The 24,939-nt window shown below is 52.6% G+C and overlaps 1 protein-coding gene across 2 annotated transcripts in view; it reads right to left on the reverse strand.

Moving 5' to 3' along the window:
- The window catches only part of PITPNM3 (PITPNM family member 3), an 87,901-nt gene extending 70,436 nt beyond the window's left edge, over positions 1-17,465 (reverse strand). For both annotated transcript variants that reach the window (XM_081029453.1, XM_081029452.1), the window contains exons 1-2: positions 17,352-17,465; positions 3-98 (exon numbers count right to left, since the gene is read on the reverse strand). In XM_081029453.1, the coding sequence (XP_080885579.1) occupies positions 3-98; positions 17,352-17,373 (118 nt within the window). In that variant the 5' untranslated portion in view covers positions 17,374-17,465. The remainder of the gene's footprint in view (positions 1-2; positions 99-17,351) is intronic.
- Between the last annotated feature and the right edge of the window lie 7,474 nt (positions 17,466-24,939).

Here is a 24,939-nt window from a genome sequence, read left to right on the forward strand (position 1 = left end):
ACCTCGAGCATCAAAGAATTCATCATCCGAGCTCTCCACTGAGTCACTGAGGACATTTCGAAGGTGCCAGGGGGCGCCGCCGCCCGGGGTAGGGCCACCTGCCAAAGGGAACACATCCATTAACCAAGCCTGAGACGGTGTCCTGAAATAAAGGAGGTAAATCAGGACCATCCGTGGACCAGGGTCAGGCAGCGTCCTTCCCACCCGTGTCCTCTCCCGTGCAGTGCTCACTGCCTCACAGAGCTCTCCAACAACCCTGCTTCCATTTCAGCCCCAAGTACCTCTCTGAGATGGCTCGGCGGGGCAGCAACGAGAGTTCCCATTTTGTATGTGCTAAAACCGAATCTGGAGGTAGTCAGTAGACGTGGCCAAGGTGACACGGTGTATCCATAAGCACGAGGTAAGTTTTGCTGTGCTAACAAATGATCTCAGCTGCTTAAAACAACAATGGTCCGTTTCTCACTCACACACAGGTTAGAAGGTTAGTCGTGGCAGCCACTCAAAGGCGTCACCACCTTACGATGCCACCATCTCAAAATGACACCTCAAAGTCTGCAGAAACAGGGGAAGAATGCAGAAAATCGCGCCCAGTCGTAAAGGCTTCTTCCCACAAGGGACATATCTCTGCACACATTTCATTGGCCAAAAGAAGTCACATGGCCATGCCCAACTTCAGTAGGGTAGAGGAGGGGAGAAGCAGACATCCCGACAAGCACTAGGAATGTCTACTACACACGGCATGGCAGGCTGGCCTAGGACTGCAGCCGCCAGGAGAAAACGTGTCCCAAACTAAGAGAAGGGGAGCCTGAGCTTGAGCTCTACTCCATCTCTGCCACTTACAATCTGTATGGCTTTTCCCTTTCCATACTACAGCCTCAGTTTCCCCATCCATAAAGTATCAATACCAATCAATCCTGAGCTCAAAAGGTCAGAAATCATGCGTGCTCAGTGCCTGTATCTCAGGAGGCTCAGTAATGGCAACTTCTATTATTATTAAGATCTATGGAAGCCAGGACGTGGGGCTAACGGGTTCTCCCGAGCAGGCAGGAGAAGGCACAGAGAGAATATGGCCCCTTCCCTAAACTCTGCCCCAACCCACCTCCTGCTCCAGGACCAGGGGGAGGAAGTCAGACACAGAGCGGGGGACAGGAGCTTAGGACAGGGCAGGAGCTCCTCTACCAGGCACTTCGCTACTCACATGAAACCAGCTGGTGCCCAGAACATCCATGAATCTCTCCACGTGCTCCCTGGACACATGAAATACTGGGGATTGCAGATGGACTCAAATTTAATTGTAAGAATTAAAACCATAAAAGTGTTAGAAGAAAATGGACCTGATAATTTTCCTGAGAAAATAATTGGAGTACACAAAGATGGAAGTATACAGTTGATCATCTCAGTGTTCTGGTAATATTATATAAAAAAATAAAAAAAATAAGAAAAACCTGGAAGAAATCCCAGTGTCCCTCCGTAGGGGACTGGATGTACATTCAAATACAGTCATAAAGGGAATTCTTCGCAACTATTGGAAAAAATGAAGTAGCTCCTTGTGTACTGACATGGCAAGATGCCCACGGAGTATGGTTAGAAGAAAAAAAATGCAGGTAGGTCCCAGAACGGTATGTTCCTTTTGACCTCGTTTTTGAAAAACATACTTATACCTGCATACCGAGAATACGTGCAGCATGTTTAAGAGCTCAGGCTCTGAGGTTGGAGTGGCCTGGATTCAAGCTCAGGCCTTGCCTCTTAGAAGCTGTGTGATGTCAGATGAGGCCCTTCACCTCTCTGTGCCTCAGTTTCCTCGGCCATAAAGTGAGGACAGCTCATATCTGCCTCGTGAGCCTGTTGTAAACATTAAATAAAATGCATCAAAGTGCTTAGCACAGGCCCTAACATATAGTAGCAAGTGTTCACAACAATAATTACTGTATAAATATACTTGCAGACACATTAAAATGTCTGGAAGGACATGCACCAAAATGTCAATAGAGATTATCTCTACCGAGAAGAGACAGGGGAAACTCAGTTCCAAAACTGCACATGGAATTTTATATGACTATTAATTTTATCAATTCATCTTATTTTGTCGGTTCTAAGATGCATATTTTTTTACACCTTTAAAATTGGGGCGCATCGTACATAACAGCATGCCATCATTGGCATTGTTTATTCTTTCCTGGGGCATGGAAAATAAGGGTGCCTCTGATAACTGATTGCATCTCAGATTCAATGGAAAACAGTAAAACCACTAGGCACACCGCGTACAACTTCCCTGAGGCTTCAGCCCTGGCCACCGGGCACACATGGCCTGCCTCTAGAGAGACTTGGGTTCCTATATCAGCAATGCCCTTGACGCAGTTTCCCCATCTTTACAATGAGAAATCCAACAGAGACTGTCCCTTGGAAGTTTGCAACTCAGACTGATGTTTGAGGAGCCCATCTGGCACACTGTAGATGTCAATGAACAGGTGAGAGGTGGGCTTTCCCCCCCCCCGCCATGGCTAGCATGCACATTATGATACAGTCTTTGGAGGACCTCCTGCAGGCCCCGCTCACCATATCGTGTCACCCTGCAGCATGCTGGCACTTATGTTCTGGCATCTGGGCTCCCTGCCCTGAGCCCAGATGCCAGAACATAAACTATTCCTGAAGGGAGAGACACAGCCCTCCTGCCTGATCCCCCTGCCCCACCCACCATGAACTGCCCAAAACACACCCAGCTTGAGCTCCATAGCTTGGAGCTAGGTGAGAATCCCGTGCTGAGACACAGAAGGGGCAGAAACCACAGGGAACACTGACCCAGGAGTCACCTCTGGGTGCAAAGCTGGGTCTGCCCCACACTACCCTCTAAACTTGATTCTCATCCACCAGTGAGGACAGCACGACAGTCTGGTCAGCATCCATGGGCCCTGGATTTGCTGCAAGGGAGGTTTAGAATCCTTGCACCATAACTGAGTATTTCTAACGTGGATATGGGAGTGTTTTCTAAATGAATGTGGAGGAAGTTCTAGCTAGTGCAATAAGACAAGAAAAAGAAATAAAAGATATACATATTGTAATAAAAAAATAAAACTGCCTTTATTCCCGAATGGCATGATTGTCTATATAGAAAACAAAAACTCTACAAATTCTACAAAAAGCCCCACTGTAGCTAATAATTGAGTATAGCAAGATTGCGGTATACAAGATTAATATACAGAAGTCAATTGCACTCCTAGATATCTGTAATTAACAACCAGAATTTGGAATTTAAAAACAAATATCATTTACAATAGCGCACGTGCGTGCACGCACACACACACACAAACACACACACACAAATAAAACTTTTTAAAAAGTGCTTAGGTATAAATCAACTGTGTGTGGAGATTTCTGTGACTCAAAAAAATACAACCACTTAAAATTCTTTCTAAATTTACATTAATTTTATGTTTTCCCAACAGATAATAAAGGTATAAAACCTATCACACATTCTATATTAATACACACATATCCCTTGCTGTCCAGATCTATTCCATTCCTAAGAAGCAAGAATTTGGATAATCAGGACAGTTATGTTATCCTCATCCGTTTGATGCCTGAGTTTTGGATGATGAGCAGCATGAGTTTAAATGGTGATGGGTCCATCGGAAGATTTCTCTGAGTCTATTTCATGCCTGAGTTTGAATAGCACGAGTTAAAGAGAGAAGTTCCTAGATGGGTGGCCCTCATACCTGGACAGTAGACACTCCACCCAAGAACTCAGACAAGACTATTTCTGCAAACCTCCCCCTCACAAATAGCATGTGCTAGAGCCTAAGGAAAAGAGGAAAGCTCTAGAATGTGTCCCTCCCTCACCATCCCCACCTTATCCATCCCTTCAGGCCACCGTCATCCTAGGTCACAGCAACACTGATGACGGGTCATGGGCTGGCCATTGTGGGAGTCCCAGTGGGGAGAACGAGGCAGAGGGAAGGCTGCAGGAAGGCCAGTTCAGCTCTATTTGAGGGAGGTGTTCTCCAGCTAGAGGAAGGCAGAGAGGGAAGGGCTTTTGGGGGTCAAAGGGAGCTGTCCATCCCACAGGCACTGTGCTAGGTGCTGGGGACTCCAAAGGGAATCAGAGGGATAGGGTGGGGCCCTCACAGAGCTTACATTCTGCAGTGGGCAGGGAGAGACTGACCTGCAACAAGTAAACAAGGATAATTTCAGCAGTGGAAAATGCTATAAAGAAAATAAAACCTCTACCTTCCTATCTTCACCTCCACCATATCCTCCTTCTGTGAGGGTCTCTTACGATGTAATTCTAGCCTAAAGAATAGACGAGCGTGAATACGTGCATCTGTCTATCCACCAAGGGAGACGGATGAGGGCAATCAGCCTCAGTCATCAAAAGAATGTTGTCACTAATACTGTGTCTCTTCTTTCAGATGACCCTTCACCTGATTGGTGACTCTCCCTTTGTGGTCAAAATCTATATGTGAATTTCTTTTCAGAGGTATATTTGATCTTATTTACTTTTCTCCTCTTGGTTCTCAAAATGTATACCTGCACTGGTTCTTAAATGGATACTCCAAGTTTGTTTAAATGTGCTGCCAGTCCCTCCCTCCTCTCAGGCAGGGGTTGCCCAAAACAACTTCTGGAAAGGTGGGTGCATGGGGGGAATCTTGGCTATCTGCACTTGTATAAAAAAGAACCAGCACAAATGTATAATGCTAGGAAGCAGCCGTCACCTGGCTTCTGGGTGGGAGATGCTCCCTTCAGCATTTCCTCCTGCTTGCAGATTTTTTCGCAAACAGCAAAGGCCATATGTCAAAAAAGGAAAACAGCAATGGATAGAATATCTTGGGAAGGGAGTGAGGGGAAAACATTGCTGCAAAGGTATCAGGGGAGTGGAAGCTTGAATGCTAAGTACAAGTGTATACGTGTGTGTGCGTGCACCTGCACACATACATATGGAATGGACAGGCAGGGTGCGTCAATGAGAGCCTTCCAGAATGAAGGAACTGCAGGGAAAAGTTGCACATGTGAGCTTGGCACGTCCGAGGGACAGAAAGAAACCCATGTGGCTGGGAGAGGTGATGGAGGTGGAGACAGGTAAAAGAGGAGGAGCCAGAGAAGGTGGGTTTGGCCTGTTGTGGAGGGGAGCTCAGAACAGGTGGGTTTTACGGTTTCAACCCCCATCTAGAGTCTACCACTCGCATAGGAAGAAGGGAACTCAGATGCCCAAGAGGGTCAGAAAGTCTCCTGAGGGGTGGGGCAGGGGGCACAAGTCAGGTGTGCTAAAGGCCACACACGGTCTTGAGAGTCAGAGAAGGTGGGCACCATGGTCCAGAACAGCAAGGGCAAAGGCCCAGAAGCCCAGGCTCTTAGAGGCAGGTCCCTGCACTAACCTTTATGCATTGTCTCTGTCCACTATGTGGTCCCAGGAGGAAGAGGACCAAGAAGTAACACGCTGCTAGCTGCTTCACACGTATGAATTATCCTAACCAAGCCCTGTGTAGTGGGTGCCCTGACTCCCCATCTTACAGCTAAGGAAATAAAGATTCAGAGATGGAAGTGCTCGAGGTCATAAAGCTAACAAGTGATGGAGGCAGGATTTGAACCCAGGCCCATCTGCCTCCAAGGTCTGTGCTCAGGACCCCCGTGCTGGGTACTTTCTATCAGCAAGGGGTTCCCAGATCTCCTCCTCTCTCTTGGTTAATAACAACCCTCCCACCTGTTGCTGGTCAGCTGGGCAGGGACCGGAGGCCTGTCTCTTGTTACTTTCAGGAGGGGGCAGCCGTGGGAGCAACTGTCCCAATTCTAGAACCATCTGCCCAGCAGATCTGCAACTTAGTGTCTGGGTATCCTTACATCCGTGTGAAAATCTAAATGTGTGTTCACATTCCTTGAAGAACACAAGCCTTCCCAACCAGCCACTTCTCCTTCCTAAGCCCATTCCTAAGACACATCCATGAACACATGTTCTCATGTACTCTCTCCCTCATCCCCGACACACACACACACACACACACACACACACACACACACACACACACCCAGCTCCCTGCTATGGGTAAAAATTTAGCAGAAAGTTTGTGGGCTTTGAAGCAGCACAAACCTGGGTTCAATGCTACCACTTACTAGTCTATGACCTGAAGCAAATGAACCTCTCTGAGCCTCACTTTTCTCATCTGTAAAATGGGTATCATAATTCTTGCCTCACTGTAAGGCAATTTAACTAAGATCACCCACTAAAGTGTCCACCAGTGCCTGGCACTCAGGAGAGGGTGCCCCTCATCAGCTGCAGGATCAAGGTGTAGGCAGGGCTCTGGCAGCCACCTGTGCCCTGTGGGACTTCATCCAGGGCAACTCCCCAAGGCTGCAGGGTTCCTTCTGTCCTCCAATGCCCAGCCTACACACTCCAGCAGACTGTCCTTCTGTCACACCTTCACTACCACACTGATTTAAAACTATGAATCAGAATAAAAGAGAAAGGGGGCTATCTCAACCCTTCCCCAGCAATCTGGAAACAAATGGTCCCTCACACCCCCCGATGCCCTGATCTCCCAGCAGAGTTCCAAGCTGGGTGCTACGGAGGGAAGCGCTGCCGGGAGCCTTCCCCTCTCTCTCCTGGCCCTTCTACCCAGCACCTGCACGTCCAGCATGGTCTCCGGGACCTGTCACAGGCTTACGCCTCCCATCATGAGTGCAGCCAGAGGTGCTGGCTCAAATCCTCTGCAGCACATGCCCACCTTCCCCACCTCAGCCCTGGCTCCTAGGGACACAGGAATACGCACACAGATGGACAAGAGTGTGTTGTAGGTGCTCTGCCCTAAATCGGGACCACAGGTAGCCCTCGCCTGAGGGCCAGAGCCCTGCCAGAAGGGAGAGACCACCTTGCTCTTAGCAGTCCAGTCTGAAGCGAGAGCTATTTCACAGTAAGGCTAGCCCTGGCATAGTGAGTGAGTGAGCACGTATTGGCCAACTCTTCCTGGGCCAGACCTTGGGCCAGATGGTGCCCAAGAGGAAGGAGTTGGGGACAGAGCTGAACTGGATCAGCCCCTGCCCTGGGGTGCCAGCCTCGAGGCCCAGCCCTGTACACCCCTGCACAGAGCACAGGACAAAGAAGGAGTGGGCAGCCGGGCGCCGGGGCTAAATGCGTATATCCCCCGTCCCATAGGGGCAGACGGCACCTTCCTGAGGCAGAAACCCTGCTGGCTAGAGGGACCAGGAGGCCTTCCTGGGAGGGGCAAGCTGAGCCTTTAAGGAAGGGTGGGCAGGGATGGCCAGGCTGGGACAGGGAGGGAGGGAGGAGGGCATGAGTCAAAGCAATCAGGCCATTTCTAGGAGAAGCTGGATCTAGAAGTTTCTCAAGAGTAAGAAGTCTGGTTAGTCAGAGTAGGGGAGAAGACATGGGTGTCTGCTCTGACAGCCACAGCCCTGCAAGAGGTCAAGTCACACCTGCCAATTCTCAGACCTCCGGGGAGTCACATGCACCTCTGAGTGGCCAAGGTGGGGTGCCGTGAGCTGGCCTTGCCGCCTGTGACTGCGGCTTCTGGGCCCAGCCCTGCCTGAGACTGTATCTGGGACCGTGGCCTGGCCTGTCTGCTGGATTCAGCAATCTGTGCTTCAGAAGGGGAGAGGGGCCAAGAGGTAGAAAAGTGCTTGGCTGCTTGGCTGCAGCTCGTTCAGATGGACCACGTATCTCCTCTCTCTCTCTCTCTCTCTCTCTCTCTCTCTCTCTCTCTCTCTCTCTCACACACACACACACACACAGTCTCACACACATACATACATTTCTATCACACTTCACTGCTCCTCTCTGGCCTAGAACCCCAGGGCTCCCCACGTAGGGTGCAGAGGATAAAATGAGTGGAGTCCACATGAACCACTGTCCCATTCCCACTTTCACTTGAGGTTGGTTCAAATCCTAACTCTGCTGCTTATTAATTGGTGATCTTACTAAATATCCCTGTACACCTCTTTGTGCCTTACCTTTCTCCTCTGTAAAATGAGGGTAATATTAGGGTTGCTATAAGGATTAAATGAATTAATATTTGAAAAAGGTTTAGCGTAATGCCTGGCACTCGGTGCTCTAAAAGGGTTTGTTAAGTCCTATCAATAATCTTGATTATCCACGGGACTTTCTTTGATCTCTTTGTACGTAGAGTCTCCCAAGGGTGGGCCCCTCGCCTTCTCGGCCCCTGGAATGGGATCTCAGAGGGCAGACCAGGAACTGCCCTCCTCTCCCTAAGGCCGGAAGTGCCTGTTCCCCGATTCTCAGGGAGCGCTCTTGGTGCACAGCTAATCCCTCTCTGCTCTCTCCCAGCAGAGCTCCCTGGAGCTATGTTTTGTCTGCACCCCAAACCTTGAACTATGTTCCCAAACGCCCTTTGCCTGTGCGCAGCAGAGGACCTATCCGCAGACAGGATCCAGGCGTGCCTGCGCCCTGGGCAGACACCCGGTAGGAATCCTCTCCAGGTTCTCCCAGCCCAGGGCTGGGCACAAAGAAAGCTCTTGTTATGTGCAGCATGACCCAGCACGGGGTGGGTCTCAGAAGGGTCCCCTCAGAGAAGTGTCCCATAGGACATGTCCTCAGGCCCCCTGTCTGGGTCAGGATGAGTCTGGGGACCGGACCAATCCAGGGCCGACCAGCCTATGCTCAGACATCAAGGGACTGTGGGGCCGCCCAGGGAGGGATGAGAGGCCAGGAGACACTGCTTCCAGAAAAAGGCATCACTGAAGGAAACCAGTGCTGGTTGGGGTTTGGTTGCCATAGAAACATGTCCTAACTATCTCTCAAACTGCTGTATACGCCACTGATGAGCTTATGTGCTGGGCTGTTTCAGGGGACATGCCGGGAGCCCCAGAAGGGCCTGTCTGCTGGAGTTCCCAGCACCTGAAGCCCAGATCCTGAAGGACCCAGAAGGAATCCAGCTTCCGGGGCAACCAGGAAGCTCCATCATCAGTCCAGGGCTGGAATCAAGGATTGAGGCTGAGACTCCAGGCTGCAGAATTATCCTGAGACTAGCCACAGCCCCAACCTTGACCTCAATCACAGTCTGCACCTTGAGCTGGCCCCAGACCAAGTCATAACCCTGATCACAGAACAAGCTGAGACCCGGCCGCAGACCAGGCCACAACCACGATCTCAAACCAAGCTATGAAGTTGACCACAGACCAAGCCACAAAATAAACCTTGACCCAGTCACAGACCCAGTCACAAATTCAGCAACCCATCAAGCAATGACTGCAGCCTGACTTCAGCCCGACCCTGGCCATCAACAGCACCAGGCACAGTCCAGGGGCTGCAAATAACGTCAAGGATATTTTTACAGCTAACGCTAAATTCTGTACAGCATTTCTCACCACTGCCAGGGATTGGCATGGCCCTCACTTCCTATTGTCTCCACCAGAGCCCAGTGAGGTCATTAAAGAAGGGCCACGATCCCTGTTTGCAGGTGAGAAAAGGGAAACTCAGGAAGGAACCTGCCCTGCCCACTGTCACACTCCCATGACCAGGGGTGGGCGACGGTGGGATTAGAATCCCTGTCTCCCAGCAGGACACAGTTGGACAACTCAGTTGCTTTGGAAAAGATGTGCTTTTTGAAGACCTGCTGGTATCTCATAAATATGCCATTTAAATACCCATTAATTACCTTATTTAGGAGCTAATTAGTGATTAATAGCTTTGGCTATCTATTGTACTTTCATTTGCTCTGCTAATTCGGCTCCCAACAGTTCTGAGTTATTTGGAACAATTCTCCCAAGCCCCAGATGTCCCCCCTCTGTCCCTCCAGACTCTGGCTCCATAAGGAACTTTCTCCTCCTTCTAAAGGGAACTCCCCTAGCATCTGTCACTGATGGCTTTGCCACCTGTAGGCTCCTCAGGAGGGCAGTGAGGAGAGCCCCAAAAGAGGGGACAGAGGGCCCCCTCAGCAGCCACAGGAAGGCACTCCTTCCAATCCTCCCAGGACCCACTGTGGGGAGCAGGCAAAGGAGACTAGGGACCCAGGCACCCAACCAAGGCCTGGAGAGACCATGTTGGGGTCACAGAGTCTGTTGAGGATGCTGGGGGCTCTTTCAGAGCCCCCCCCCCCGCTGCCTGCCCCCAACCTCCATCGTCAGCCAGCCAGCTTTTTGGTAAGGGCACCAAAGACTACCATCAGCCTGGTGCAAGCAGCAGCAAGAAAGCAGCCCCTCCCCCAGCAAGGACCTAGGAGACTTCACATGGTCCATTTGTGCCACATGCCACTCTGGATTGCTACTGAACAAGGATGGGACCCCAGGTTGCCTCCGTCCCCAAGCTCTCTCTTTGGTGCCAAATCCCAGCACTTGGAATTACCAGCCAGGACCTAGAGGCAAGGCTGCCTAATGCTCTCACGGCTGTTCCAGATTACACTGTGCAAGAAGGAAACAAACAGGCAGCAAGGGATAAACACCCCCCCTCCACTGGGCAGTAATGGGAAAGCTGAAAATAGCCCTTTTTATGCCACTAGGGATGATTCCAGGGTTGCTCAGCTGGGACCAGCCTCACAGGAGGAGGGAAGTGGGGGTGAAGAAAGGAGAAGGAAGCCACGGGGCAACGGGAGGCCGAAGGGAGTTCTGATCAGGAGGGCAGAGATCTGGAGCCTTCTGGAGCACTCCAGAAAAGATCAGAGTTGTGTGAGTGTTGAATGTCCACAGATGCCCAAAATCTCCCACAGACGGACTCCTAGGACAGCTGCCATCCCCACCAGCGCACAGTTCGTATCCCGCACACCTAGGTGTCTCCCTGAGGTCAGGAGTGCAGGCGCGATGTGCTCAGCAAACACTGAAGAGCCAAGCAAACACAGCAGCAGCAGCAGACGGCTCAGAAGAGGCTCTCAATCCTCCAGAACTCAGCGCCCCTCCCAGATAGAGCCGGACGTGTTTCTATTTTTGCTTTCAACCCTTGTTTGGCGTCCCCAGCTAACAGACGGCTACTTCCCCTCCCTCCAGAATAATGGGGCATCTGGGAAAGGGGACACCTACTCGCTGGTCTCCCCTGGCCCTGGCCTGCAAATAAACAGACTGACCCTCACCAAGGAAGATGAGGCCCCGGACACCCCCGGTGAACCTTCCCCTGGCAGGGCGTCAGCTCCCAGCTCTCCTGCTCACCAGCCCTGGAGAGGAGCCTCACCGAGACACCTAGAGAGAACAGCGTGACACCCAAGAACTCTGGTTTCCAGAGGCAAAGGCACCTGCCCCCTGCCAAGCCTGGCCATCCACACTGACCTCGCTCCCCACGGCCACAAAGCCTTCCTCCGGGGTCCCGAATTCAGCCCAGAGACAGACCACAACCCAAACCCCTACATGCCACCGCCGCCTTGAACCAAGCCCTGACATGGCCACACCAGTTCTTAGCTGGGCCCCAGCCGGAGCCATGGCCCCAAGTGCAAGAGAACTCAGGAATGCAGCTCTGAGGAGAGCCTGGAGGAAGCAGGGTGGGGTCCCACCGCAGAGCCTCTAATGGCAGGAGACTCCCCCACCCATCCACCCTTTCCACACATGACCCTCGTGGAGGCTGGTGGCCACACAGCTGTGCAGGTCTCCACAGGCAGACGTGGGCCCTGGAGGTGGCATTTACCTCCGGAGTGACTCACTAAGGCTCCCATTCCTTTGTGAAAGGGGGTGCAATTTAGCATTTTCTTTCTCCGTAGAAAACAAGAATTTTAAAAGCAAGAGTGTAGAGATTTGAGGGAGTGGGCGGGGAGCTCAGATCTCATTTGATTTCTAAACTCATTTGTTATGCATTCTCTCGTCCCCCCTCCCACCCCCAGCCCTTCCCCTGGGGGCTCTGGCCACCCCCTTCACAGTGGCTCCTGGCTGCAGCTCTGGTGATGGGCTGGGGCCCAGGGCCCCAGGAGGCACATGCTCTTCATGTACCTGTCCTCAGTCCCCCTTTGTTCCCCCAGCCCCACCACCCTTCTGGAAGGGTCCTTGTGAAGTAGGAGATGGGAGCAGGTGATGCCCTTGGAGGCGCAGTAAAGCCGGCAGGGAAGGAGGCCGACAAAGAAGGAGCAGTGTTAGATCTGGAATGGACTTAAAGCTCGTCCTGACCCCCCAACTCTTCCCTCCCCTTCCCCATTTACAGATGAGGAAACTGAGGCCCAGAGGGGCCGTTCAAGGTCAGTTACAGAGCCAGGTCTCTTCTTTGTTAAAATTTAGCTCCTAGGGATGCTGACTCCAAGAGTAGAAGATACCTAAGTTCTAATTCCAGTTCTGTCTCTATTTGTAAGTGTGATTCCTGATCCAGACATTTAACCTCTCCGGGCCTCAGTTTTCTCATCCATGAAATGGAATAACATCAGCCCTACCTCAGAAAGATGCTGTCAAGCCATTGGACAGGAAAGCATGCAGGGGACTGCTACCAAAAAGTGAGCCAGATTGTTCTGAGGCTAATCCCTGCCCTGTTCCCTCCTCTCTCAAGCCTGGAATCTCAGAGAATTCCTGGGAGGAAGCCAAGACTTAGTGGGAAGTCCCCAGTCCGCAAAGTCTCACTGGTCTCCGGGTGTTCCTTGAAGACACCAGACCTCAGAGAAGGACCCTATGCCTTTCTGGCCTCGGTCTCCCACCCTGTGTAATGAACACATAGAATTGGAAGACCTCCAAGCCTCTTCTAGCCATGAAATAGCACAATGTGATATTGGTATATGAGAAAACATCACATATATGTATATATGAGGTATATACTAAGAGGTATATGAGAAAACATCACATCTTCTGGCCAATCCAACATAAACACGGCCACAGCAAGGGGGCGTCTAGCCATGTCCTCACACTCTGTGTCTTACCACCAGACTCCCAAACACCAGCCAGCTCTCAGGGGCCTCCAGTTGGGACAGTATGCTTGAGGTGGGGCTTCTGTTTGAGCTATGCTGTCTCTGACTCATGTAACCACACCACAGACAGGGCTAAGAGGCAGCAAAGGGTCTCAAACTGGGGCCTTTGGGGGCCTGCTGGGGCCTGCCAGGTCTGCTACGACAGGTATCAGCAGGGGAACAAGAGACCTGCCCAACCTCCAGCACTTCCCTACCTGCAGAGATGTCCACGAAGGCTTCCTGGAGGCAGAGTTTTAGGAAGGCCTTGAGTTGGAACATTGGCAACTGTTTTGGCCCCATCCTTCCCCCTGGGCACCTGAATATGGAATCTCCTTGCAGAACATGCTGACCTTCCCAAGATATATCCCGAAGCAATCCTGGTACCCTGGGCTTGGGGTTTCTCCAGAGTCCTGCCTCAAATCCTCTGGCACGTACCCAGAGTCCTGAGAATGCCAGGGCTGGTCTCTTTCAAATATTCCCTCCTCTGAGAGGTCTAGCCACTTGTTCCCACTCCTAAAAGCCGTGGAACAGGGGCCCAGAAGGTCTGGCTTTGGGCTGGTGAGAGGGAGCTGACTCAGCTGAGCAAGGTCCAAACTGAGACTCTGGGTCAGGTTCTAGACCCAGCTCTGCCACCACGTTCTTCTGTGGCCTTGGGCAAACACCTACCCCTCCCCAGGTGTCACTGTCCCCCTGGTGATGAGGGCTTTGAACATCTGAACATTTGAATATCTGGGAATGTCCTCCAGCTCTAACACTGTAGGATCAGTATTTCACTAACTCAAATTACTGGGTTTGATACACTCCAGCCCACTGCTCCTCCCCTCAGAGCACAGGCCAACACCTGGGAGCAAATAAACTGGTTCCTCCAGCCTGGAAGGCCCAGCCCTGTGGCCCCAGCCCAGCCTCTCCAACCATCCTGCCCCAGCCTGAGAGGTTCCAAGACCCTCTGTTTCTTCTTGGCTGGGCCTCCCACTTGCACTACCCCAGGACCAGCAGATACCCCTGTCACCCTGCTGAGAAGCAGAGAAAGGACCGCAGGGCATAAGGAGTAAGAGAAGGGTAGTGCGCTTGGCAGGAACCAAACAAACCCTTTCCAGCCTGGCAAAACCTCTCTCCACCCTCCCAGAAGCCCTCTTGTAGCAGCCAGAGGGACCTGTGGAAACACCCAAATCTTACCGCCTTCGATGCTCTCTAGAGTTCCTTTCAGCTCTCTGCACCCCTCTAGGAACCCGACAACCCAGCTAGCCAGATTTCTCCACCTTTGGGCACCTTCTGCCCACCCACCTCCATTCCCACCCAGCATCTTCCCACTCCCCACTTACACCTTTCCATTCCCACCTCCTAGCCTTTGTTCACGCCGTTACACCCACCTGGAAGCCTGCCCCTTACCACCTTCCTGTCCAAATTCTGCCAGCTTTTGAAGCCCAACTCCTAGAGAAATCCCGCCTTCACTGTTTCAAGCCGGCACTGGCCACCCCTCTGTCTGTGCTGCACTGAGACCTGTCCATGGGCAGCTCTTATTGCAAATTATCATTTCCTAAATGGAGCTCCTGGATCCTTCTCCAACCCCAGCCCCTACCTCCCTACAGCTGACTTTCGTCCCCAAGGTAAGGCCTCTGTTCCCCTCTGTTCACCAGACCAAGAGTTCCCTCAGGACAAGGCCAAGAGCTCGCCTTCCCTGGCCTTTCCTCTCAAGGCTGAACGTGGGCCCCATGACAATCCTGGTCTGTGTGACTGATATCTCCCCAGAGAACTGGTAATCACTCATTTGGGACCCATCCTCTGCGATTTATCCAATCCTTTCCAGGACCTGATTACATTTTCTCTCTCGTATTGGTGTTCTTCTGGCAACATGAAAATCCTTTCACTGCTTCCCTTCAGCTCCTGTCTGACACAGTTGGCACAGCCATGGCTGGCTGCTCAGGCTGTGCACTGCACAAGTCTAGGGACGCCATTTACTAGACTACAATGTGATGACCCCGGAGTCACACACCATGGAGCCCCTGAGGCCCAAACCCCTATCTCTTCCCTCAGTAGGTGGTCCCGTTGGCCAGTTTTTGGAGGGAACGTCTCATAAATCATGGAGCGGATCCCTCACTCACAAGCCAGGTTCCTATAGCCTCCACACCTGGCCTTTAGCCTCCCTTCGTTCTATTGTCACCTCCAGAGTGAATGCCTGATTATTTATGACCATCAGTCTGTACATGCGAGATAGATGGTCCCAAATAGCCACCCCTCTCTGTGTTATATCCCCTGCTTGAGCCTCAGTTTCTCTAGCTGTAAAGAGAGGAACTTGGGCTCCTGTCTCCGAGGACTCTCTCTGTTCTAAAGCTCACCAATCTATTCTACAGAGACTGCCAGTAGGGGAGATGTGACTCCTAGATGCATATGGCTGCATGCTGTTTTCAATTCGGTCGGCTTAGGAGCCTAAAGAAGAGGGACCTTTATAAAATGCAAAGTAGCCTGGAAGAGTTGAGCAAAGGAGGAGTAATCGGATTTTGCTGGGGTCAATCCCAAAAGGCTCCTTGAAGTGGCCGCTGATTATGGGAGACAAGAGCCTGGGCAGTTCGATCCGGAGGGGGGAGTCTGTGCTGCCCTGAGGGAAAGGACCAAGCATGAAATTGCAGCAGGAAAGACAAACTGTTAGAACAGTACAAAGCACTGATGCTCAAAGCAGGGCAGTTTTTTCACCTGTCACTGGCAACAAATTCCCAGACTCCACAGGCCAAGGAAGAGGGGCTGGGACAGCAATCCCATTCCACAAGGGGGTGACCGATCAGGGCAGTGATGGAGAAAAGCCATCACTTAGAGTCCTGAGAATCCAACAGAGCTGGCTCTGTGACCAGGGTCTGCCCAAACCCTCTGGGCCACCTTCAGGGAGCTATTTCTCTGAGTATGTGTTTCCAGATGTTTAAAAAAGGGGGGGAAATAACATTTCCTGCTTCCTAGGACCGTTGTACACATTGCCTGGTGCACAGTACAAGCAGTAAGTGTTAACTGCTATTGTGATGGCCGCACCCTGGGAGGTGATCTGTAAGGGGTCTGCACGCACACACACGCACACACACACATACACACACGCACACACGCACACACGCACACACACACACAAAGCAGGGCAGTAGGTGGACACACACCCTGTCTTGCGCACTTTGGGAGGAGTGGGGGTGGGTAAGGACCCAACTCCGTGGATAAAGGAGGGAGATAGCCTTTTCCAGCCTCGCTGGTGTCATCTCACTGTGCCTCCTCCAGGCAGGGAGGAGGGAGGGAAGCGAGAAAGGGGGTGTTTAAATGTGTTCCATAATTTCTGTGTTTCACACAACCAGTCCCACCCCAACAGGACAACTCGGGGACAGAATGGGGCTATATTCTCAGACACCTAAATCACACACCCAGCACGTGTAGAGGGGGCACCCGAACCCAGTCCAGGGGCTGGGGCAGCATTTGTGGGGTGGCAGTGGATTTACAAACAGCCTAGTGGTATCCACGCCAAGTGTGTGTACAGGTGAATTCACACTCATTCCATCACTGTCATCACTTATGGGTAGAGTGTTGGGGTTCATGCCAGGCCAATGCTGAGTTCCCAGGGGATGGCATGCACCTGCCAACGTCACTGGTTGCATATGAGTTCATGGTAGATTTACACACGTCAGCATCACAAGTCAGCCCTGCTAAGACCAGGCTTGCTGCCCCCACTGTATGGCCAGCCCTATGGGCTTTCCTCAACCCGGGCCTCCCAAGGCACCATCAGGCCCAGAGTGTGCAAACAGGGACAGAGTCTGGTCCACGTCCTGACCCCCAGTGCCCAGTTCACGGCCTGCCACGGAGCAGGTGTTGGTGAATGAACGTCTGTCTGTCTGAATGAATGAATGAATGAATGAATGACGCCCACTCTCTCGCACCAGCCGTCTATACCTCTTGAGTCTGGGGGAGAGCAGCGCCCACGGGACCCCAAACGAGGCCCCTTACCTTCAGACCTCAGCACCCGAGGATCTGCCTCGGGGTCCGGGTGGGGGGAGGGGGCGGGACGGTCACTGGCGGGGGCGGCGCGGAGCACCCCTCCTTCCCAAGAAGAAAGCTGGGTCTCCTGGCTGAGCCGGGGGCAGGGGGATTGTGGCGTCCTGGAAAGAGCGAGCGGCAGGACAAGGGGGCGCGTCCTGGTTTGCTGTGGGGGGCGTGGGATGGAGCAGCGGCCGCGGGACAGCCCCTTTGGTCCCCGTGCCTGGTCTACCCAGGGCCTCCGGAGGGTGGTGAGGGCTCCCACAGCGGGATTGAACGGGGGCGCCGCAGCCCTGGTCCTTTCCAGCGGGGCCATGGCTAGTGGGACGTGGTGTCCCACGAGGTGACCGGGGGCGCAGGAAGGACGCGGGGCGCGCGGAGCCCCCTTCGCACGCGCCGGGTCCCGGCCTGGCCGCTGCGGGCTGCAGCCCTCCCGGAACCTCCGCCCACCTGCGCGAGGGGCTCACCTGGGCCGGCCGCCCCTCCTCGAGCCGCGCGGTCCCTCCCCCGGGCCACCGGCCCTGCCTCCGGGCGCACGCCCGCCCTCACCTGCACGGCCCGCCGTGGCCATGTCCCGGGCGGCGGGCTCCGCCTGCGCTGCCCGGCTCCTCGCGACTCCCGGGCCCGGCCCCGGTCCCAAGCCGCCTCCGGCCCGAGCGGACTCCGCGCGCCGCGCCCCGCGCCCCCGCCCCGCGCGCTCGGCTGCCGCCACCGCAGCCGCCGCTCCCTCCCGCTCCCTTAAAGGCGCCGAGCGGCGACCGCGCCGCCCCCCCCCCCCGCCGCCGGGGAGGGACTGACGGAGGCAGGCGCCCCACCCGCCCCCGCGGGCCCGCACTCCGCCGGGACCGCGGCCGCCGCTCCAGCCCGCTCGGCTCAGGCCCGCGCGGCCGCCGCAGCGCGCGGGGGGCGACCCCCGAGACCCCGCGGGGCGCAGAGACACGAGACACTGCAGTCCAGACAGAGATGGGAGTCAGGGGCACAGAGACAGTGAGACACAGCGTTGGAGAGAACCCCCCTGGGGCTGAAACACCAGCGTGGAGAGAGAAATTCAGAGATGGAAATTCAGACACTAGAGACCCAGAGCCTGGCACCAGGAGAGTGACTGAGCCTTCAGAGATGAGGAGAGAGGAAGGAAGAAGGGACAAGGAAGCCTCCAGGAAGCCAAGAAGAAGGTGGCTCTGGGGATCAGATTCAGACAAGAGGGAGACCCCTCCATTAGCCTGTCCCACTACAGCGTTCTGGATCATTTCTAGGGTCTGACCAAGCCTCAGAGGGGAAGGGATTTTGGTGCCCTTAACTGTAAAGGAACCAGTGAAACATACGCAAATCCCCCTGTGACTACAGGCTGGAGCTGAGTTTGAGGAGGCCAGCAGCCTAGATGTGACAAGTACCCTCTCCACCTCCCAAATCTGGAAAGCAGACGTTTTGGTGAACAGGCCCAGTGGAGGATGGGGAGACTTGGGTTGTGGCTTCTGCAGACAGGAATCCACAGTCCAGCCCCAACAGGGGGCAGGAGATGGGCAGCTGTTCCGTACCTGGGTGGTAACCAGGTGGGAGGCCCCAGGGGAAAGCAGCCCTCCTTAGCTCAGGGCCAGGCCAGATCTATGGGCTCAACCCATGACCAGCCTTTGGCCGCTCCCAACATCCCCAAGCCAGCTGCCTGGCTCCCTGCTGCTGGAACAGGATATGGGGCAGCTTCTCCTCCAATGACTTTTCAATTCCCACCAAGCCCTCCCCTGAGAAGATGCCCTCTGCTTCCTTCTGAGGAATTGGTAAGGGCTAAAGCCCAGTTACAATCTGCAGTCAGGCACCCCACCTGCCCTTTCCTACCCCAACCCTCCAGGGAAAAGGTCTACCAGATAATTACACCCTTGGTCTAGCCATGGTCCTGTGTGGAAACTGGGCACATATGAGGCGAAAAGGGGCATTTAGTCCAGCACCTTTTCTGGGGCTGTGACTCTTCCAACAGGATCCCCATAAAGTGGCCCTCCAGTTCCTGGCTGATTACTTCCAAGGACAGGGAGCTCAGTACCTTCAGCAAGAGTTCTTCCATCTTTGGATGATATTGACCATGAGAATGTTTTCACTCATTTGAGCTGAATTCTGTGTCTTATATGACCCACCTATGGGTCCTTCTGAAATCCAAGAAACCCAAGAAATCCAAGGCTCCCCAGAGCCCTGTCCAAAATCGCTAGTGTGCTTTCACTGACCATCATGGTTTGCCAGAGACTGTCCTGGTTTTAGGACTGAAAGTCCCACATCCCAGGAAACCCTTCAGTTCGAAGAGCTCTGAATCCCAGAACTACATAGCAGTGCTAACAGAATTTCAGATAGAATTCAGTAGACAGAATTTCAGAAGCCCCAAGGTCATGAAGCCAGAGCTGTTCACCAGTGTGTGCCAGTGGTGACTAGCTGGGAGAGTGTGAATGGATCCCTGCAGCCTTTCCCCACTACTGGAGTGTTGTGGGGATGGGAATAGCAATGAATACTTACTGGACAGGCAATGTGCTCAGGGCGTTACACACACCGTGTCACGTAACCCTTAGGTACTCTCTGGGGTGCCTAATATCATCTCCAGTTGACACATGAAGAAATGGAGGCTGAGAAAGTTGCCTGCTCATCGTCATGCAGGATTAGATTTCAGGCCTGTGCTCCATCCTGCCCTCACCCTTCCTGGCAGGAGGGGCACAATCAGAGGCCTGACTGCCTGGATAATGTCCAGTTTGGCCACCTGGTCTGTGAGGGTGAGTGGTCACAGAGGAGCAATAAACCTGCCTCAAAGGGGACACACCTGGGCCTGAGCACCTCCCCAGGCCCTTAGCTCACAGTCTGGTAGGGGCCCTGCTGTCTCCTTGCATCTACTTGTGTGTGTGTGTGGGGGGGTGTCTGCACGCATGCACGTGCATACACACACGAGCAAACACATCCTGCTCAGGGAAGATGTACCCTGAAGTGGACACTGAGACCTCTCCCCACCATTCGGTCCAGTCACCACAAACCCTTGGGAGAGGGTGGGTGGAGCAGTTAAGGGGAGGTACAGGGTTGATGGGAATTGCAGAAATCATCTACCCAGAGCCCTCTCCACACCCTTATTTCTCAGATGGGAGGACAATGGGCCAGAGATGGAAGGGACTTGCCACATGACAATGGACTTCCAGGCTTAACCCATGGCTTCCGCTCTGCAAACCACTACAGCCCCAGCCCCGCGTGAAGTGCAGTCCTCTTATGTGGATCTGGAATCTGACGGGGTATGTGGGGTCCTGCCCCGCCCCCCAGGGCTGCTCCTGAGTGCGCTCGCTGTTACAGCTGCCTTCAGCCCTGCCTTCAGACAGAGCAAACACATCAGGACTCGAGGCCATTAGATTAACTGGTGGGAGTTAACTTCCTGTGTCAGTAGAATCGCCCTTAATTGAAGAAAGGAATAACTAGCAATTTAGAGACGATGACCTCGGCTGCCTGCAGAAGACAGAAGCAGGGTCCAGCAGGTGTCTCGGGCCTCCCAGCTCTGTGATGGGAATGATGGTGTCAGCGTTCCAAACAAAACCCTTTCTGGGGGGCCTGCTGCCCAAGCCCTTCCCCTGTCCACAGTCTGTTCTGTCTCTGTGTCCAAAGTGACCAGCTGCTCCCAGGCCCAGCCAAGCATTTTCCAGCCCAGAGAACTGGGGGGAAAAAGTGCAGAGGCCAGTGCCGCCTATTATGTGGGAGAGTGGGTGCACAGATGTGGACAGTTGGAGAGTTCCAGGCCAGTAGGGAGTGGGAGCCAGCTGGGACAACTCCTCAACCAGCAGACCCAAGGCCAGGATATCAATCCTGGACAGGTGGTAGCCAAACACTTGGAAAGGCAAGTGACAGTCTTTAGGAGCCAACATTGCCCCGTGGAAGGCAGTCAGGCCAGGCTACACGCTCTTCCTTTTTGGACACATTATGACTGGTGGTGGTAGGTATTGCCATGCCTGCTGGGCCTGGCATGGCTGCTGCCCAACTCTCGGATAATAACTTTGTGAACAGTATGGGAGTCGGGAGTGGGACAATGGGCAGGGCAAATAAATGACTTATCCCCGATCCCTGCTGATGGAAGGAAGCCTGGGACAGGACGTGGGCCCGCTCAAGCTCAAGCACCTCCGCAAGGGCGCCCCGTAGGGGAGTCCCTCTGCTTCTGCCAGTGTCATGTCATGATCACTCCCCTGAGCCACTGGCCGTGCCTTCCCTCCTTGCAGTGTCCCTGGCCTAGCTCTCTACCTTGCTTGGCCCCCTCCTCACTTTCAAGCCCCTTGGTTGTTGTCCACTGCCGTGGGGACCACCTATCCTCATCCCCTCTGGTGAGACCTCCTTCTCAGCCATTATATCAACAACCACGGCCTCACCCGCACAGAAGATGCTAGAAAGGAGGCCAGAAGTCTCATCTGTGGCCTCCTGCAGAGGCAGGAAGATTCCCTAAAGATCAATAAATGCCCCCTAAGGTGAGTCCCAGACCCCCACCCAGCAGAACAAGCTGAAAGCTCTACTTTACTCAGACCACATTCCCACTCGAAGCCACAGGGTGGGCTGCAAAATCTAGACGAGCATTCGTGTGCTTGTATCCTCAGTGTTTTCAAAAGATATTCGGGGATATCTTGCAGAACCTGTTGAACGGGACCTCATCAAATTTTTACTTGAGTGCTGAGATGAACTGAGGAGTCAGCCTGGATTTCATTTCATCAATTGCTGTTTTGCTTGCTTCTCGGTCTTACCGAGTGGGGTGTGCTGGTAAGTAGGATTTTGGAGAGAGGGTCTGGAGAGGTTGGGGGGTAGGTTCCTCAAGAAAAAAGGGGGGTTGGATGGAGATGGAGAGATATAGCAAGCAGTTGCTCCAAGGAAGGGAACCATGGGGAATGAGCTGGTGAAAGAAGGAGGCTATCCGATAGGTTGTTCTGTATAACAGAGTGGGACCCCTCCTCCACTGCCCATGGAGCCCTCGGCAACAATTGACCATGTCCTCAAGCTTTTGCAGAGGGAGCTGTGTTTTGTGTTTGTTTGATGTTACGACTGGTGAGATTGGTCCCAAGCCAGCCCAAGTGTTCTCAAGTTATACTTAGACTAAATAAATACCAATCAGAAACTAGGTGAAAATCTCAAACTCTGCTGCAAAAGTAGTTCTTCCCGTCTGCACTCCTGCGACACCCATGGGTGCCATGTGCCCAGAACGAGCACATGCAGAGGCTCTCACCTCAGCTCGTCACTCCTCCGCCCTGGCCCCCACACAACATTGTTTGTTTATGACAGATTCCAGAGCTCAGAAAACCAAACATAGTTGTAGATGATAAGGCACTAAAGAAGCAATAGATCAACAGGGGAAATCGCCCGTGGTTCCTGATTACTAAAGCCACAGTATTGACAGAGGTAGGAAATCGCGTTCAGACTATGTAAATAGATGATGCAATAGATGGCAGCTTTATCTGCACCTAGTATACTATCTACACCTGGTATGGCTCTTGTACGACTTGTTTCAGGTACAGCTGTCTCTCGCTCAGGTGTGATCCTTGCTCTGGACCCCAGTGGGGTTCCAGCTCTAGCCGTGCTGGCCAAGTACCTCAGAAGCACTGGATGGCCATATTGGAAGGTCCTGAAGGATCCTCTGAACATAAAGCATCTTCGTTTATTTTGTTTTAACCTGAGATGCACATAATAGGATATAATAGCTTTGGTGTTACCATCCTATTCCTCAGCTCATGGCAACTCCCATTAATCTGGGCACAGTCTTTCCTTCTTTCCTTCCTTCCTTCCTTCCTTCCTTCCTTCCTTCCTTCCTTCCTTCCTTCCTTCCTTCCTTCCTTCCTTCTTTCCTTCCTCTCTTCCTCTCTTTCTTTCTTCTTCTTCTTCTTCTTCTTCTTCTTCTTCTTCTTCTTCTTCTTCTTCTTCTTCTTCTTCTCTCTCTCTCTCTCTCTCTCTCTCTCTCTTTGTTTCTTTCTTTGTGTCTCTTTTGTCCTCAGCCCCCATCATTCCATTCCTCTCCTCCAAATGTGTTTTTCCAATCTACCTTCAAGAACGTTCTCCTACGTGTGTATGCACAAACACGACATACCTGTATGTGTGTTTGAAAAACATAATGGCACTTGGTGGACAGAATGTTCTGTCTTCTTACTTTCCGCACTTAATATTGTTTCTGAGAGCCAGCCACACTAATATGTGTAGATTTGGCTTGTTCCTTTTGACTGCTGCCTACTATTTTATAGGGTGATAACACCTCGTTTTTTTCCTAGTCCCCTCTTAATGGCCCGTTAGGTTTCACAGCTCCTCTCTGCTACAAATGCTGCTGGAACGAACATCCCAGTGCTGCTTGAGTTCCCGTGGGAGAGATTCTCTGGGGCATATGCACAGCATTGGATTGTGGGGCTGTCAGAACATGCACCTAAATACTGTTTTGCCAAATTGCTCTCGAGAAAAGTTGTTCTGCCAATAACTTCACTGATGGATGGTAAAACCAAGGCCCAAACAGGCCAGTGACTTGCCCTAGTTTAGAACCCGAGTGTTCTGCTTTCCAGCCTGGAGTCTGCCTGCTCAGACAGAACATTCCACTGCCTCTGCCGGGCCCCTGGCAGTTTCCCACAGAGCCAGTCCAGCGGCTACAGCCTCACTGAGCCAGAACCTCAGCCTGTGATACAAATTTCGTCTCTCTCCTCCATGTCTGAGCACGGTGGTACCCACCACAAACCTTCCCAGGCGGTGTTAGAGGAGGTGGGAGGTCTGAGCTGAAAGCAACAAGGAAAGACCTCCTGTACAACCACAGGAATGAACGTGGGTAGCCCCATTACCCACATGTGACGAAAGCTCCCGCTACAGGCCCTCCCTGCACTGCTCTGCTCTGAACTTGTTGATACAGATCTCACAGTGAATTAGTCTTGACTCCCCAGAGAGCACCCGAGACAGATTGGGGCTCAGGCAGCCGTTGAATTAATGCCAAGACAGAGTCACTGGGGGGAAGTAACCCCTAAGAGAGAGTCATTCTTTTCATCCTCCTGCCTCCAGACTCTGCCAAAACCTTCAGACCTCTTAACAGAGAGGATAGCTGGGAAGTTCTTCCTCACATCTGCTTTAGTCTCTCCTGCTGTAACAACAGCACAATAATAATGACAACAACAGAGTAATAGATATTTGCTGAGTGACAACTATGTGCCCAGAAATATTTTAAGTGTTTTTCATGTGTTACCTCATTTACTAATCCTTATAACAACAACATGAGAGAGGTGTTATTATGACCATTCCCATTTTACAGATAAGGAAACTGAGGCTCAGAGAGGCTAGGTATCTTTCTTTAGGTCACACAGCTAATAAGTGGTGGGGCAAGTATTCTAACCCAAGCCTTCTGATGTTCGGGAACCTGCCTTAACCACTAGAGGGAAGAAGACAAGAAAAAAATAAGACAAAAAGAAGACACAGGAAACCAAGAGGCTGAGACTCTGCCGCCTCGGACAGTTCACCGCCTGCCCTGTCTCTGAGCTACCTTGTCTATACTACACTTGCAAGTTGCCCAGAGACTTTGCAGCTTGGCTACGAGCTGGGTTCCCAAAGGCCCCTGCGAGGTGCCCTGGCAAGTCAAGAAGCTGAGTCAGCAGGATTCTCCAGGGCACAGGTGCTGCAGCCTTCACCTTGGCAGAAGCCTCCTGGGGCTATCAATGCCTCCCTCCTCCAAGGCTGCCAACCCAACATCCCTGGCCGGATCTCTGATGCTGCTCTTGCTATCTATCTATTCATGTTGGAATTTGAATGCTTATGGTCAGAATGACTAAAAGGCTGAATTTTACAAGGGTTTTGAAAGTGAATTGACTCCACTTATTAAAGATATACTAGATTATTCGCTCAGTATAAGGACACTCTGGGGACTCCAGGCATCGCAGCCTTTCACGAAGACAGAAACATCCCTTTCCGCCAGCCGCTCCCGGTAAACCACGGTGGGAGACATTTCACCAGGCAGAGGCCAATTAAATTACCAGCTGAAGGATCGCAGGCAGTTAAGGAAACATCCTGGCCCAGAAGGGCTGCGGTGAATAAAGAGGCAGCTCTAGAAATCCCCTCTGGTTGTGTTATGTAAATCCATTTCCAAAGGCAAGAAGGCAAAGGCTTTAAGGACAGCATTCCTGGGAAGCCTTGACTTTCAGTC

The sequence above is a fragment of the Rhinolophus hipposideros genome (genome assembly GCF_964194185.1).
Source record: "Rhinolophus hipposideros genome assembly, chromosome: 20".
NCBI classification, from domain to species: Eukaryota; Metazoa; Chordata; class Mammalia; order Chiroptera; family Rhinolophidae; genus Rhinolophus; species Rhinolophus hipposideros.